General features: G+C 41.5%; 1 protein-coding gene across 1 annotated transcript; it reads right to left on the bottom strand.

The window, feature by feature from the left end:
• Positions 1 to 4,447: 4,447 nt before the first annotated feature.
• Positions 4,448 to 14,348, bottom strand: Gm10340 (predicted gene 10340). Its single transcript, XM_011244803.2, has 6 exons — positions 14,287 to 14,348; positions 10,870 to 11,001; positions 9,975 to 10,137; positions 8,893 to 9,024; positions 8,034 to 8,216; positions 4,448 to 4,523 (listed from the first exon to the last, which is right to left on the bottom strand). The coding sequence occupies exons 1-6, from the start codon at positions 14,321 to 14,323 to the stop codon at positions 4,448 to 4,450; spliced, it is 723 nt and encodes a 240-aa protein (XP_011243105.1). The 5' UTR covers positions 14,324 to 14,348.
• Between the last annotated feature and the right edge of the window lie 2,721 nt (positions 14,349 to 17,069).

The raw sequence follows: 17,069 nt of genomic DNA, 5'->3' as shown, positions 1-17,069 counted from the left end.
TGTTGTAGTTAGTATTCCTGATGTTTCTATTGGTTTTGTTTTGAAATCTCCCAGCTCTTTGCACTGGAGGCAGAAAATTAAGCCCATGCTCTGTACAGTCCTATCATTCATGTTAATCAGTGATTTTATTCTTAGCAACCACTCCTCAGATGATCTCATTACTCACTTTCAAATAAGGAAAACAGTCATACAGACATTAGTTAACTTGTATGATCTCATGTAACCAACTCATCATGACTGTAGAGTGGCATCCCAATCTTTGGAATACCCAAGCTTCTATTTTTGAGATGACAGACCTCTGTGGAAGACTCCATTAGCTGACAGAGGACCTGGAATGGCTGCCACCTGAAGGCCAAGCCTTCCCTTCCAGGGTCTCTGAAGCCTGAGGCAGAGGTCAGCCAATAACACAGGAAAACTTGGCCACAGCTGGTTCAGGTCTGTATTTTGGGTGAGACCTGAGACCTGGATGAACAGAGGTCTCCTGAGTTCTGGTAAAGGTGAGCACAAACACTTAGACTTGAGGAGAATATTGGATCTTTGGGATTTGTTAGTATTCCTGCTGTTTCTACTAATTTTAGTTTGAACTCTCCCAGCTATTTGCACTGGACCCAGAAAATTAAGCCCATACTCTGTACAGTCCTATCATTCATGTATTTATTGTAATCAACACAGTCATCAATAGTAAACTAAGTATATTGGTTCATGGTTATAGTCTACTCTACTAAAATAAATGATTTGGACTGATTAACAATTTCTAGTGATTGTGTGAGTACAGAAACACATAAGAAGATATTTAACTGAGAATTAGTAAGTAGTTGCCCCTTTTTCTTAATCCATACATTGTAATATGTAAAGACAGAGTTATTTTGAAAACAAGACCTCTGGAAAAAAAACTTTCTGCGAGCACATATTCAGCAAAAGTTTAAAGTACAAACCTGAACAGAATTATGACAATGACATCTGGTCCCTACTCTTAGATCAGTCTGCTGACAAGACTTTGAAGGATATTCAACATGAGCCTAGGGAATCACAGTTTGTGCATCTTCAGGAAGTCATTTCAAAAGATTTCAAAGTAAAACTGAAGTGCTTAAGAAAGCATGGAAAAATTGTTTCCCCAAGGAAGAAATCCTACCTCACTTCTCTAAGGAAATAGCAAGATTGAAGGTAATTCTAATTTTTAAATCAATATATGTCCTTTGAGTGCAAAGATGCATCTATGAGCCCACATCTGCAGAGCTTAAGAATGTCTAGACAACAGGATCTCAGCGTTGAACATGTCCTGCATCTTCTTCACACCCTCAGTCCCAGCTGCATCCTTGTCCTTGATCATTAAAGCTATAAGGATACAGGTGTAAAATTCCGGGATCCTGTGACCCTGAGATTCTGGGTGTGTCGCAGTTCCTGGGAGACAAGTTGCCTGTGAGACTCTAAGATTCTTGTGTGACTAACTCCTGGGATTCTGGGATCCTGGGATTCTAAGATCCTGGTCATGATAGAGTGAGTGTGTGGATTGGAGCCTCTTCTTTGGGCTGTGGGACTGTCCTCTGGGTTTGTACCCAAGGTAGACAAGTGCTAGAGTAAACATATGCAAGAAATGATGCGAGCAGTCCTGGGACAGGTGGTGAAAAACTAAAGTTATTTAGTCTCAGCATCCAGAGTAGAGTGGTCGAGGCTATGGCTCTTCTTGGTTGTTTGTCATGCTATTGAGCAGCCACCTCCTTATGTATTGTCCCTGATACAGATGTTGCATGAAAATCTATAGATGGCCAAGAATCTAAACTTGCTGATACTCAGTAAAATCTACAGTTGTTAGGTTTATCATCTTGTGATATTAGGATATTTGATCTCTTTGTCTATTTTTACTTGCTGTAAAAGGAGCCTAGGGGAGCTCCTCATAACTCTCTGTGAGTGCTCAGCATAGCACATTCCTGGTTTGGTAATGTTTTCAATTGCAGGGTTAATCTGACCCCTTACAAGAGGATTTGTAGAGTCATATAGCACTTAACTATAACAACCTTTCTAGGGGTCAACTGATTGCAGACTGATAACAGCCACGTTCCCCTTTTGGTCCTCTACTTAAGCTTGTCTTAAACTTGAAATATCCTAAAAGTTACTCTCAAGACTTATTGTCCCCAAATGACAGATGAGTCTGACTTGCTGTGTCCCTTTCAAGTCGGGTAACAACGATGATTTATAGGCTATGTAGTATATAAATTGCCTTGAATCTGCACTAGCTCCATTATGTTCATAGCAGCCTTAATTATGATAGCCAGTAGCTGGAAAGAACCAAGATTTCCATCAACAGAGGAATGGATACATAAAATACGGTACATTTGTACAATGAAGAACTAGTCAGCTATTAAAAAGAATGAATTCGTGATATTTTTAGACAAATGGATGGATCTGTAGGATATCATCCTGAGTAAGGTAATCCAATCACAAAAGAACACATATGACATGTACTTGCTGATAAGGGGATATTAGCCCAGAACCTTGGAATACCCAAGATACAAATAGCAAAGCATACAAAACTCAAGAAAAAGGAAGACCAAAGTGAGGATACTTTGATCCTTATTAGAATGAGGAACAAAATACCCATGAAAGGAGTGACAGCAACATAATGTGAAGCAGAGACTGAAGGAATGACCATCCAGAGACTGCTTCACCTGGGGATCCATCTCATAAACAACCAGAAAAACCAGACACTACTACGGATGCCAACAAGAGATTGCTGACAAGAGCCTGATATAGCTGCCAACTGAGAGGTTCTGCCAGTGCCTGACAAATACAGAAGTACATGCTCACAGCCATCAAATGGTCAGAGCACAGGGTCCCCAGTGAAGGAGCTAGAGAGAGGACCTATGGAGCTGAAGGGTTTAGAGCCCCATAAGAGGAACAACAATATGAACTAACCAGTACCTCCAGAGATCACTTGGACTAAACCACCAAACAAAGAAAACACATGATGGAACTCATTGCTCTAGGTAAATGTGTAGAGGAGGATGGCCTGGTTGGTCATCACTGGGAGGAGAGTCCTTGGTCCTATGAATGTTCTATGCCCCAGTAGAGGAGCATGCGAAGGCCAGGATGAAGGGAGTGGGTGGGTTGGGGAGCAGGGGTTGGTGTAGTAAACAGGGGATCTTCAGAGGGGAAACTAGGAAAGGGTTTAGCATTTGAAATGTAAGTAAAGAAAATATCAAATAAAAAAGACATTTGTTAGGATTTTATAGGATGATACCTAATTACAATCTTCATTGTTTTTGAATGATGTTTTTTGGCAGACACAGGTGAATCATAAAGTAATAAAATGAACATTGAAGGACCCCCACAGAAACCACTTGCAATTACCAGTGATTGTATATTTGAAGGAACGCAGAAGCATACACTGCTGTGTTTTCTGACAGCTTTTTATTCCCTTAGACTATGCTTTGATTTAATGAAAGCTATTACAGAAATACTGATGTATTTGCCATTAATGCGTTCAACACCATCATCCACAGGATTTTCACAGTAGCTAAATATTTGACAGCAACGATGCAGCATGGGTAAGTTTTCCATCATTAAGTTCCTATCCAGACAGTTGGACAAACTCTCCATACTGAATGTATGAAGGACTTTGTAGTTAAGTCCGGCTCAGAAGAAACTATGGAGCCCAAGTCCCATGAAGAGTGCAGAGATCCATCTGGGTCTGATATCTGTGGGCTTTCATGATCACACCTGAAATAACAAGGCTCTTAGAGTGAAGAGTTGGAGATCACTGTGTTAGTCATAAGAATAAATGCAATGTACTCAATTGTAACTGAAAGCTGACAGTCAATATGTACTGTGTATAACCTTATCAAAATATCAAATTAATTAAAAGAACAATAAATAACCAATAAATAACAAAACTTTGAATGAAAACAAGAAAAAACAAATAACTAAACTAATCAAAACTCAAACCAAAATCAAACCACAAAAATTGTGCAAAGCAAAATTCTTAGTCTGCTCATTTTGTAGCACAGGCTTACAGCCTGTGGGTGTCCTTGGCAACTTAGTAGAAAAGTAGTTCCTGGAGGTAACAAACTTTGCAGGAGAAATTTAATAACATTCTCCTTTTGGAGTGTGGGTCTGAAGGATATGGCCTCCCAAGTCAAAGCAGAACACATGTTGTAGACTTGGATCCAAGGTTTTACAATTTTGTTGACTGATCTCCATGTAATTATTGATGATGACCCATCAGGAAAAGATAAATTTGCACTCAGATTCTTCCTGGATGCCCAGCAGCTCTTGATGTGTCTCAGCATTTCTCTGAGTCCCTTTAAATGTGCACTCTTCCTGGGCCAGAGGCTAGATGAAATTAAGGCCTGTTCATACCAAAGAAACAAAATAAAGGAGGAGCATACAGCCCATTACAGCCATGGTTATTAGGGATGAGAGGCAACAGTGGTGTATTTCCTGTGCACATTCAGTGCTCTTCCTCCAGCACTTCTCTTTGAGGGAGATTATGTCGTGGTCTGTGCCATGTTCTGCTTTCTTCTGGACTATATCACACTTAGGGAAGAAAGAAACAAAGGCCAGTTAAGCATTTGTAAATTGAGCTGTCTCTCCCAGAACAGCTCTATTCAGCTGGACAAACCAACATGTCCTATCAGCTAAGATCATAACGTGCATCCCAAGTGCCATAGAGCACCTGAGCTTGGAATTCTTTCTCACCTATTAAAAACTGCTAGAATTTCATGTGTTTAGCAAATTTTATTTTATATCTTGGATATCCTAGGTTTGGGGCTAATATCCACTTATCAGTGAGTACATATTGTGTGAGTTTCTTTGTGAATGTGTTACCTCACTCAGGATGATGCCCTCCAGGTCCATCCATTTGGCTAGGAATTTCATAAATTTATTCTTTTTAATAGCTGAGTAGTACTCCATTGTGTAGATGTACCACATTTTCTGTATCCATTCCTCTGTTGAGGGGCATCTAGGTTCTTTCCAGCTTCTGGCTATTATAAATAAGGCTGCTATGAACATAGTGGAGCATGTGTCCTAAACACATGAAACTGAAGAAGAATGAAGACTGAAGTGTGAACACTATGCCCCTCCTTAGATTTGGGAACAAAACACCCATGGAAGGAGTTACAGAGACAAAGTTTGGAGCTGAGATGAAAGGATGGACCATGTAGAGACTGCCATATCCAGGGATCCACCCCATAATCAGCATCCAAACGCTGACACCATTGCATACACTAGCAAGATTTTATTGAAAGGACCCAGATGAAGCTGTCTCTTGTGAGACTATGCCGGGGCCTAGCAAACACAGAAGTGGATGCTCACAGTCAGCTAATGGATGGATCATAGGGCTCCCAATGGAGGAGCTAGAGAAAGTAGCCAAGGAGCTAAAGGGATCTGCAGCCCTATAGGTGGAACAACATTATGAACTAACCAGTACCCCGGAGCTCTTGACTCTAGCTGCATATATATCAAAAGATGGCCTAGTTGGCCATCACTGGAAAGAGAGGCCCATTGGACTTGCAAACTTTATATACCCCAGTACAGGGGAACACCAGGGCCAAAAAGGGGGAGTAGGTGGGCAGGGGAGTGGGGGTGGGTGGATATGGGGGACTTTAGGTATAGCATTGGAAATGTAGATGAGCTAAATACCTAATAAAAAATGGAAAAAAAACTGCTAGAAACTGAACTGTCAACTACACATTATACTGGAGTTCTAAAAAACACCACATTTCCCCAGTTGTGCGGGTACATTATATTGAGTAATAACATTGTAGCAATGTTTGAATGTGAGTTCAAGAGAGATGTGTGCTACCTAGAAACCATGTGGATTCCTTATGGGGTGGGAGCATGCCCTGAACTGAAGTGAAGGCTATGATTATTTCTCCAGTGCAGGAACCTCACAGGGTTCCTCTTGTCAATCTTCTATCTGCAAATAATCAGAGACACCATACAACACAATACCCATGGGTAATTCATGGTTCCTAGAATCTGCAAGAGTGTGCTAAATAAAAATATTCCCAAGGCTGGGCAATGAACCTTAAAAGTGATGGTCATGAAGAAACAGAACAACACCCCTGTACATCTATGACTATTGCAGGGCATACTCTCAAACACACATAATATTTGTGTTTATGCAATACAAGCATATTGTTTTGCAGTGACCTTTTTAGTTTCGTGGTTAATACAAATATAAAAATCTCTCAGGATACTTTGCAGGAATAAAAAAAACAAATCTTGAATGGGAAAGGTACTTAGTGGGCATAGCATATAGGCAGTGCAATCAGTGATATGCTTTCCACTCATAAACCGGTCTGGGAATCAGGGTTCTTGTCCTATTATCCAATCTGGCTCAGCAAGTTCCCAAGGCTGTGTAGAATAGGTTTGTTTCCCAGCCTAGGCTCACATGTTGGTGGTGGACCAGGCTCTTGTTCTTGTTCCCTGTTTCAGACTTGTCCTAAAGTAAACAATTTCTTCCAATAGGATCTCCCTTTTCCATCACCTAACTGACTTGGTGTCCAAAGGCATGAGCCCAAAGTAATAGGAACTGTCTACAACCAGGATCCAAAAGAAACGTTTTCTCCCCAGAATGTGACTGTGTCAGGGCTATTTTGAGTAGGATAAGGCTGACTAGTTGAAGGACAAAAGCTTGCATGGATTATCTCACACTGAGTTCATGGAAGGGCTGTACCACACAGGGCCTTTTCATCCTTCAGCAGATGGACATCAGGATAGCTTCTCCTTCAGGGATGCTCTGAGGACCACTATAACCCTGAGCACCCTAGACTCTGTGGATAACTCCTCCTTGTTCTGGAAGCACTGGGTCAAAGTGGACTTCTTTTCCACTTTCTGAACATGGCTTCTAACAGACATAACCAGTTTTATACTACCAGAACTGTCTGAAGGTCCTCATTTCTCTCAGCCCCCACTGAGGCTGATTGAGACACAGGTCGGAAAAACCATGCATACACAAAAAGAAACACACAGACACACAGTCACAGACACACACACAAGCACACGCTGACTTATTCACATAAAATCATAACTGAGCAGAAAACAATGAGGTATCTGTTATGGTTCAGGACCAAGATAATTCAGACTATGCAGAGGTAATGTTTCAAGGGAGACCCAAGGACTCTGCGATTATTTTAGAGGAAGAAAAAGCACGAGAGAAGCAGGGTCATAGTGGCACACTCCTTTAATCCCAGCACTTGGGAGGCAGAGGCAGGCAGATTTCTGAGTTTGAGGCCAGCCGGGTATACAGAGTGATTTCCAGGACAGCCAGTGCTGCACAGAGAATCCCTGTCTGGGGGGAGGGGGGGAGAGAAACATCTAACAATGGTCCAATTTGGGGGCATATATTAAGAAATTTTTTCATGAAGCCTCAGAAATCACACACCAAACCTGAGCCTGTGTGAAGCCTTTCTATCATCTCTGGTCATCCAGCCAACTCCAGACTCTAAGGCCCAGGAATGACCACTCCAACAGCACTCAAAGAAAATTGAACTGACAAGCTGCTACTCAGGCTCTCTCAGTGTGAACCAAGATATATGAAGCCTGAAGAGACCATTTTGAGATAGAGCAGAAAAGGGGGGAATAGAAAAGCCGCCAAAAGACAGTAATGAAATCCACTTATTTGTCAATTAAATTAGGCTGTCATCCCTGCAAACTATTTCCTACCTAGAATCTCACAAGTTCCCTGTAAAGCAAATGAGCTACAGGCCTTTACTTCTTCCCTCAAAGCTCTTGCTATTCTCAAGAAGGGCTCCAACACAGCACCCTTCAAACTTAAGGCATATAGTGTTGTGATGTCTAATCAACCTATCTCCCTTAGTGATTATAGCAGAGCAGGAACATTTGCATGCCAAATATGCAGTTTCTTGAACCAGGCTACCTCCACAGAGAGCCCTGTAGATGATAACATAAACAAACACTTGGAGGAAACATAGGTGAGTGCCTGGAGAAGTTGGTGGACTATTACATTTGATTGTCTATGTTTATGTTTAGACATGAGGGCAATCTGCCTCTGATACACATCATCCTACCTGGTGTTCCTTGGCACTTGGGACACAGATGTTCTTGCTGGCCTCCTCAGAGAACCTCTTTTCTTCCCCACAGGACACTTGTGGCCAGCCTGCTCCACCAGCAGCCTTCTGTTCTCATTCAGTAATATCCTTACGTTTTCGTGGAGTTGAGTGCACTCACGGAGGAGGTGGTCCTCCTTAATGCTGATCCACAAAGAAAAATTGGTGATTCCCAGCCAGATTCCATTGGCTTGCCACTCCTACAAGTCCTATGATCCCTGCAAGGGCCCTGATTCCCAGACAGCCCCCAGAAGAGTCCACAGTTACATAGGAGCACCAAACAGAGGCAGGTCATATCAAGATACCAGCCATATTCCACAGGACTCAACAAACTTCTAAAAACCCTGACACCAAGAGTACACCATATACATGACAGAAGAGGAAATGTTCCTCATGGTTGATTATAGGTCTGTGGTACCATAAAACCTTCAGCAGGGAGAGGGCTTAGCCCCTCTGAGAGAGGTGAGACGACCAAACAGGTGTGCAATCTTTACATTTTTGTTGGGAATCCTAGATCTTTTAATCTGTGGTCAGAAACCCAGAGGTTCAGGGTTCCTGGATATTCCCAGCGTGGTGGAAAAGTTTTCTATGTAGAGGATCTTGAATTTGGAAGAATAAAGATTGGAGGGTCTTGGACACTCTTCACACTTAGGACACCTGTGTCCAAGAGGTACAAATCCAAGACCCTTGCCTCAGGGCAGGGTTCCTAAATAAAAAACAGATAGCATAGAACCAGAACCCTTGCTTTTGTTCAAAGTCCTAAAAGGACAGAAGCATTCCCTGCCTAGTTCTGGGGGTCTCATTTGTGTCACTGACTCACCTGTAGGAATAGTTATCTTCTATCAGTTCCTTGGAGTACTGCATGGAACCAATTATGGACTGGATCATTTTATTCATATCCAACATTGTCTTCTCATGTTGTGATTTAATGATGTTGAATTCAGTGTTCATCCTGTGGCATGGCCCAAGAAGCAAATAATATGCTGAATTAAGGAATCAATAATCATGTGCAAACAGGCTATATCATGTACTACCCAAGCCAACTGCATGCCACATCCTGGCTCATTCAAACTGGGTCCCCTAGGTGCTAATTAAACTTACTATCCTGGGCAGAGGACAGCAGAGCCAGGAGACCAAATGGAGCTAGCTGACCTTCAAGGGCTTCCCGGGCAAGCATGTAGGAATAGAGTACTTCTATGACAATTTTACACTACACTGTGCCACAGGCAAGGGTCCAGTAGATATCTGTAATGACTTTCCTCTTATTTTTAAGGCAGGGATTCTCATTCCTTGGTTCCTGTTGTTATGTGAATTCCCAGAGGACACAACTAGTATTTACAGGAGAAAGGCTTTATCACATCTCCTCCAGGAGATTCCTGTGTGACAACAAGGAAACACCAGGAGCAAACTTCCCTGGTGATCACTTTGGACCTCTATGGACTCAACACTAACAGGACCTGCAAACTGTGCATCACACAAATCCTCAGACCCCATCAAAGGTCCCAGAGCCCCAGTCCTGAACAAAACACACGCAACTATGTTCACACACACAAACACAATTAGAATGCCAAATAAATCCAGACAGGTGCCATCTCTCAGAATATAATGAACAATATCAGAGTAAAGCCTTGAAGCCTGCAGGCATTGCATTCACACACTGAGAGACAGTAAGTGTGAGCAGGACATTCTAGCTGTTCACAGCAACAATCAGAATGCAAAAACCCCAAGGTCAAGTACAAAAGAAGATGATAATAAACACACAGCACCTTGTTTATCCAACAATTAAACACCTGTCAGGGCTACTTAATTGAATGATGGGAGATGACGCACTCCATTCATGGAAGGAAATTGGGTTAACAGATGGCACAATACAGTCAACAGGGTACTGGGCATAATTCCTACCTGTAGTTCAAATCCTCATACATGTAAAGGTTCAGGATTCCACACATTTCCTCCATGTCATTGCTGATCTTCCTCATATCCAATTTCAGTTCTTCTAGTTCATTTCTTTTGGATCTCTTCTTAGTCATTTTGGAATTTTGGGTTGAAGTATTTCTAGCAGACCCTGCAGATAGGTAAACACAAAAAAATTTGCATACTTGATGGCCCAGGGGCAGGGGAGACCATTCTGAGTCCCAAGAAGAAGATGGAGGGAGAGAAAAGATAAAGACAGTGAATTCCTAAAAGAGCAGAAAAGCTATCTTCCAGCTGGTTTGCTAAGCTATGTTCCTCTTCCTAACCACCATTGTCAGACATATGCCACACTCCCTGTTACAGGCCCGGTTGCCTTGAAATGTATAAGCTGCCTCAGACATAAAGATATGGGGAACATTGTCAGGTCATATCAGATGGGATGCAGGGAAATCCTGAAGTTCATAGTGCTTAGCACTATCAAGCACTAATTAATCGTGTGTCTTCAAATCCAAAGTGTCTGAGTCCTCACCACATGACATGACCAGGGGAGCATCCTTCTCTGTTCTTTTCATCAGAGACTCAAGTTACCTACAGTAATCTGGAAGATGAAGTGCTTCAACTCCCTTCCATGAAAGGACACACTGTTATTCTCATAGTGCCCACTCCTGACATTTTTTGCTACTCAAAATGTAATTAAATAGATCCCAGAAAAGTAGCTGCAGGTTTGTCAATTCCTGGCTCTGTCAAACTCATCATCAGAAATTCTTGACTCTTTGTCTGACATTGACAAAGTCCAAGGCTTCATCTTGTAAGACCTACTCCTGGAAGGCCCAGCTCAAGCCTACCTCTACCAGGAAGTTCCCCAACTCTGCCCAGGACTCACTGTGCCTTCTCCATAACCATTTCCTTCTTCCTTTTTCATGAGAAAGGATTCCCTCTTCCTTCTCTGTTGGTCTGGTCTCTCCTTCATCGCCATTCTCTTTCTGAAATAGCCTGAGCAGCCAGGAAAACATTCCTGCTGGTGAACCCAGAGCAAACAGAAGGGATGAACCACAGGCAGTTGCTGTCACCACAACACAGGTGACAACACAGAAGATTCTAGTTCTATCCTAGATACAAGAGATTCTCCAAGGAAGGCATTACTGATGATGTCACTAGCAACTGCCATGACCTACCTGTTAACTAGTTCTGCCCAGCTTGGTCCTTTTCTGGGGTGCCTCTCCTGGAGCCTCTCATGGACCCGTGCGATCCCCTTTGGCAACCTCTCCTTCCAAAGCTGGAGAATTCTACTTCTTCATTAGATGTCATGTGCTTTTGAAGGGGAACGTTGGTTAGGACTCTGACATGCTTAAGAGATTTTGTTGGCACCCAAAACTCTAGGGACTGTGGATGTAGTAGATGTTTCACAACAGCAAATATACCAGCTGTGTCAATTCATGTGACATACACTCCAATTTCCCAGGGTTTTCCTGTCTCACAGAGGCAAATATCTTTCTCCTATAGGTTTAATTGTACAAAACATGGACAATATTTTCTAACGGTGTATTCCTTGACAGAGGGCATTTTTTCATATATATATATATATATATATATATATATATATATATATATACATGAGTTTCACAAAATCTCTGGTTTACAACCCTATCTTTTACAAAGAAAACTCCCTACTCTTTTGAACATATGGAATCATCTACAGGGCAAATATAAATGGTTAACTTGCTGTCCCTTCTTCAAAACATTATCCTGCACATGCTCCCATTCTCAAATACAACCAGACAATTTAAGTGGGCAACAGAGAGTAGTGGTCATCCTGGACTGTACATTACTGCATTGTAGCCTCATAGCAATTACTTCTCCAATATCTGTCTTCCAGAATTGCTAAGTTGAGAAATGAGGGTGTTGCAGGTTGTAACGTCATACTGTACTCACAGCAAATATAATACTCAGAAGGTAGGGCTGGGAGTGCAATGACCTGAATTGAGATGAAACCTCAATTTTAATGTGTCTATAAGGTCAGGATGCTGTCCCTTTGGCATTATCATCTCTGGCTTTTGTGTTCTTATGCTGGCTTTGCTGAACCTGTGCCCCCTAACCTCACAGATTTAAGAGTGAAAAATCATGTATATCTTCTTTCAGAAAACATCTGAATTTCACTACCTTCTTGAGCCACACAATATCAATATGCAGAGCTCAAAAATCAGGGGGAGATAGGTGATGGCTTCAAAGATGAGGGCTTTTTCTTACAATTAGGGCGCATATTTTTTTCCAATGTGATTTTTCCTTTTCTCTTTCACTAAGGGTGGCTTGTGTGTTTGCTGGCCTAAAGGGTCCTGGTTCCAACAACATGGGGCTTACTCTATAGAGGCTCAATTTTACCAAGAAAAGGATTGTTGTAGAATCATGTCGTGACAGCAAGTAGTTCAACTACACTGTCTTAGGTCCAGCTGACCTGGTATAGGACTGACGACCTGAGCTATCTGAGGAAAGGAAGCAGCATGCAGTGTCACACAGCTCTCTCTGATGCAAACTGCTGGAATTGGAATAGGGATGTTTGTTTGTTTGTATGTTTGGTTGTTAATTATAAAAACAAAAAAAGTTAGCCACAGTTGGTACATGCCAGTAATCTCAGCACTCAAAAGGGTTTTAAACAATTGTTGTTGTTTGTATTCCTGTTGCTTTTATTGGTTTTGTTTTGAACTCTCCCAGCTATTTGCACTGGACCCAGAATATTAAGCCCATGCTCTGTACAGTCCTATCATTTATGTTAATCAGTGATTTTATTCTTAGCAACCACTCCTGAGATGATCTCATTACTCACTTTCAAATAAAGAAAACAGTCATACAGACATTAGTTAACTTGTATGGTCTCACGTAATCAACTCATCATGACTGTAGAGTGCCATTCCAATCTTTGAAATACCCAAGCTTCTATTTTTGAGATGTCAGGCATCTGTGGAAGACTCGATATCTGGTATGGTAGGGGACCTGGAATGGCTGCCACCTGAAGGCCAAAACTGCCCCTCCAGTGCCTCTGAAGCCTGAGGCAGAGGTCAGCCAACAACACAGGAACCCTTGGCCACAGCCAGTTCAGGACTGTACTTTGGATGAGCCCTGAGACCTGGATTAACAGAGGTTTCCAGAGTTCTGGTAAAAGTGAGCACAAACACTTAGACTTGAGGAGAATAATGGATCTTTGGGATGCACATCTTTCTTTTTTATTTATCTTTGCTATGTTCATAGTTTATGTCAAAAACAAAGGCACCCTACTTTACAACATCTAGTCTCTCTGTATGTTAAAGTTATTGCCAGTGTATACACACTAGACATTAAATAATATATTTTGCCCAATTTTTTAAATAAGTAAATATTTTTGTATTAATATCTTTTTACTTATTCACTTTACATTCTGCTTACTGCCCCCTGACACCCATATTCTTTCCCCAATATTGCTGGCCGTTTCTTTTCTGAAGGAATATGGGGCAGCTATCTCAGGTTATCTCTTCTTCTACCAAAAATAAGTTACCCTATCCTGGAGAAAGGTGCTGAGGGTGGTGGTAATGAATGACTTCTGCTTGGCTTTCTTCTTGCTCCACTTGGCTGGCTTTGAGATGTTCGTGCAGAATTGCCCTTGAACTTGGTACTTCATCCTGATGGTCCGTAAGAAGCACTGGTTTGATTAATGTTTGAGAGTATATTTCCATCAAACCTACTCCCACTAGTATACTAATAATGACAAAGGAAATGAGATATGAGACATCTATTCCAGGAGTTTCCATTTGTTCTCAGACCAGCAGTAGAGAAGCCCACAAAGCTGGCAAAGATAAGTGAGGTCACACAGGGACCTGAGAGCATACTGCTGCTTTCCTAAAGAATGTTCTAGAGGATTATCATACCTAGACTCCCATAGATTCGTGTGCACTGGACACCAAAGGGCTCAACATACTTTGCTTTTGTCACTCAGCTTCTCCAAGTATTAGAAGTCCCCCAATTTAGAGGGATTTGAACGTATAAATAAGTCCCAGTGGCTAGAGGTACTTCAAAAAAATGTGTAAGAACAGAGAACTGATTGAGAATCAGAAAGACAAGAGTGAAATCATAGCCCAATAAGAAAATCTGAGTAATAAGCCATCAAGTGAAAACGAAGTAGCAGGCCATGCACCAGTAAGGTTGATCCTTGGCCCTCAGGTAGATCTATCTGAAAATTTCTGAGGAACTCCATATTGATTTCCAGAGTTGCCATAGCACTTTGCAGTCCCACCAGAAATAGAAGAATGTTTCTCTTTCTTCAAATTCTCACCAACATATGCTTTCACATGAGTTTCTGATCTTAGCATTTTTCACTGGAAAGTATACTGCTGGACACCAACTTCAGGGTCATTTTGGTTTTCATTTTCCTGAAGACAAAGGACTTTGCACACTTCTTCAGTGCTTCTCAGCCATTCTAGATGCGTTGTTGTGAATGTTGTGTTTAGTTCTCTACCCCATTTTTAGATTGAGTTCTTAGCTCTTATCATGGTTAGCTACTTGAGTTCTTTATATATTTTGGATATTACCCCTCCATTGGATGGGGCGTTGGTGAAAAATTTTTTCCCAATATGTAGTTTGCCAATTTGTCCTATTGGCTATGCCCTTTGTCTTATAGAAGCTTTTCAGTTTCTTGTGGCCCATTTATAAATTTTGATGTTAGAGTCTGAGCTATTGGACTTCTGTTTATGACATTTATCCCCATTCCCATGAGTTTGAGGCTCTTTCCTGCTTTCTCTTCAGTTAGATTCAGTGAATCTGGTTTTATGTTGAGATCTTTAATCCACCTGGCCTTGAGTATTGTGCAAGGTGACAAATATGCATCTACTTTCATTTTTCTACATACTTACTCCCAGTTAGACCAGCAACATTTATTGAAGATGTTTCTTTTTGCATTGCGTATTCATGACTTTGTCGATGATCAAGTGTCCATAAGTCTAGTTTAATTTCTGGGTCTTCAATTCATTTTTTTTTCTATTTTAAAATGCTTTAATCTTACACTTCAAATGTTAGCCATTTTTCCAGTTTCCTGCCTAGAACCCACTTATATCATGACCCTTCTACCTGCTTCTATGAGGGTGCTCCCCGACGCACCCACACAGTGTTCTCTTACTACCCTGACATTCCCCTACACTGGGGCATTGAGCCTTTTAATGACCAAGGGCCTCTCCTCCCATTAATGTTCAACAAGGCTTTCATTTGGCACACATGTGCCTAGAGCCATGGGTCACTCCATGTGTGATTGTTCGTTTAGTCCCTGGGAGTTTTAGGGGATATGGTTGGTTGATATTGTTGTTCTTCCTATGAATGCAAACCCCTGTAGTTCATTCAGTCCTTTCTCCAACAATTCCACTGGGGACTCTATGCTCATTCCAAAGAGGGGCTGCAAAAATGTGCCTCGGTGTTTGTCACGCTCAGGTGTAGCCTCTGAGGAGACAACTATAGCAGGCTCCTGTCAGAAAGCACTTATTGGCATCTTCCCTAGCGTCTAGGTTTGGTGTCTGTATGTGGGAGACATCTCCAGGTGGGGAAGGCTCAGGATGGCTTTTGCTCCAGTCTCTGCTCCACACCTTGTCTCCACATTTCATCCTGTGACTATTATTTTCACCCTTCTAAGAAGGCTTTCTGATATTCCAAATGAATTTGCAAATTGCTTTTCTAAGCCTAAGAAAAATTGATTTGGAATTTTGATGGGGATTTCACTGAATCTCTAGATGCACGATGACCATTTTTACTGTATTAAACCTGTCAATCCAAGAGAATAGGTTATCTTCCCACCATGTGAGATCTTTGTCAAGTTCTTTCTTCAGAGACTTGAAGTTCTTGTCATACAGATCTTTCACGTGCTTAGTTAGTCACCCCAAGGTATTTTCTATTGTTTTTGACTATTGAGAATGGTGTCATTTCCCTAATTTTTTCTCAGCCTGTATATAATTTTTGAATAAAGAAAGGATACTGATTTCTTTGAGTTAGTTTTCTATCCAGCCAATTTGCTGAAGTTGTATATCAGGTTTAGAAATTCTGTGGTGGTCAGAGCTTCTAAATCACTGATTGGGTGCTGGCCCTGTGATTGAATTATGGGAAGATGCTAACACCTGTGGTTGAATTACAGGAAAGCTGAATGATGCTGAGGTGGGGGGCAACCCTGTAGCAGGACCAGCAGAATCAATCAACCTGGACTATAGAGATCGCTCAGATCCTGCAACACCAACCAGGCAGCATACAGCAGCTGTTATGTGGACCCCAAAACATTTAGAGCAGAGGACTGCTGGGTCTGGATTTAGTCAGAGAAAATGCACCTAACCTTCAAAAGAATGGAGGTCCCTTGGACTTTAGAATGGTGCGGTAGGGGTGGGGGTGGGGACATCCTCCTGGGCATGGAGGGGTTGGGAGGAAGTACTAGATGTGGTATGAGGGTAAGTCAAGAGAGGAATAAAATCTGGAGTTTAAAATAAATAAGGAAAAAATACCAAAACAAAATGAAATAAAATCTCTGGTGAAATTTTTGGGGTCACTTAAATATATGAGCATTTCATCTGCAAGTATTGGTATTTTGAATCCTTCCTTTCCAATTTGTATCTCTTTTTCCTCCTTTTGTCCTCTAATTGCTCTGGCTAGGACGTCAAGTACTATATTGAACGGTAGTGACTGAGAGGGCAGGCTTGGGTAGTCCCTGACTTTAGTGGGATTGCTTCCAACTGTTCTTCATTTAGTTTGACATTGGCTTCTGATTTTTTGTATATTCCTTTTCTGTGTTTAGGTATGGGACTGGCTTCCTGTTCTTCCTAAGACTTTTATCATAAACGGATATTGAATTTTGTCAACTGCTTTCTCAGCATCTGATGAAATGATCATGTAGTGATTTCCTATGAGGTTGTTTATATAGTAGATTATGCTGATGCATTTCTGTTTATTGAACCATCCCTGAATCCCAGGATGAAGTCTACTTGGTAATGATGAATATTCTGAATGATTTGTTCTTGGATTTCATTTGCAAGAATTGTATTGCATAATTTTGCATCGATAGTCGTAAGAGAAATTGTTCTTAAGTTTTCT

The sequence above is a fragment of the Mus musculus genome, chromosome 14, assembly GCF_000001635.26.
Source record: "Mus musculus strain C57BL/6J chromosome 14, GRCm38.p6 C57BL/6J".
NCBI classification, from domain to species: Eukaryota; Metazoa; Chordata; class Mammalia; order Rodentia; family Muridae; genus Mus; species Mus musculus.
This window is presented reverse-complemented; position numbering and strand designations above follow the sequence as displayed.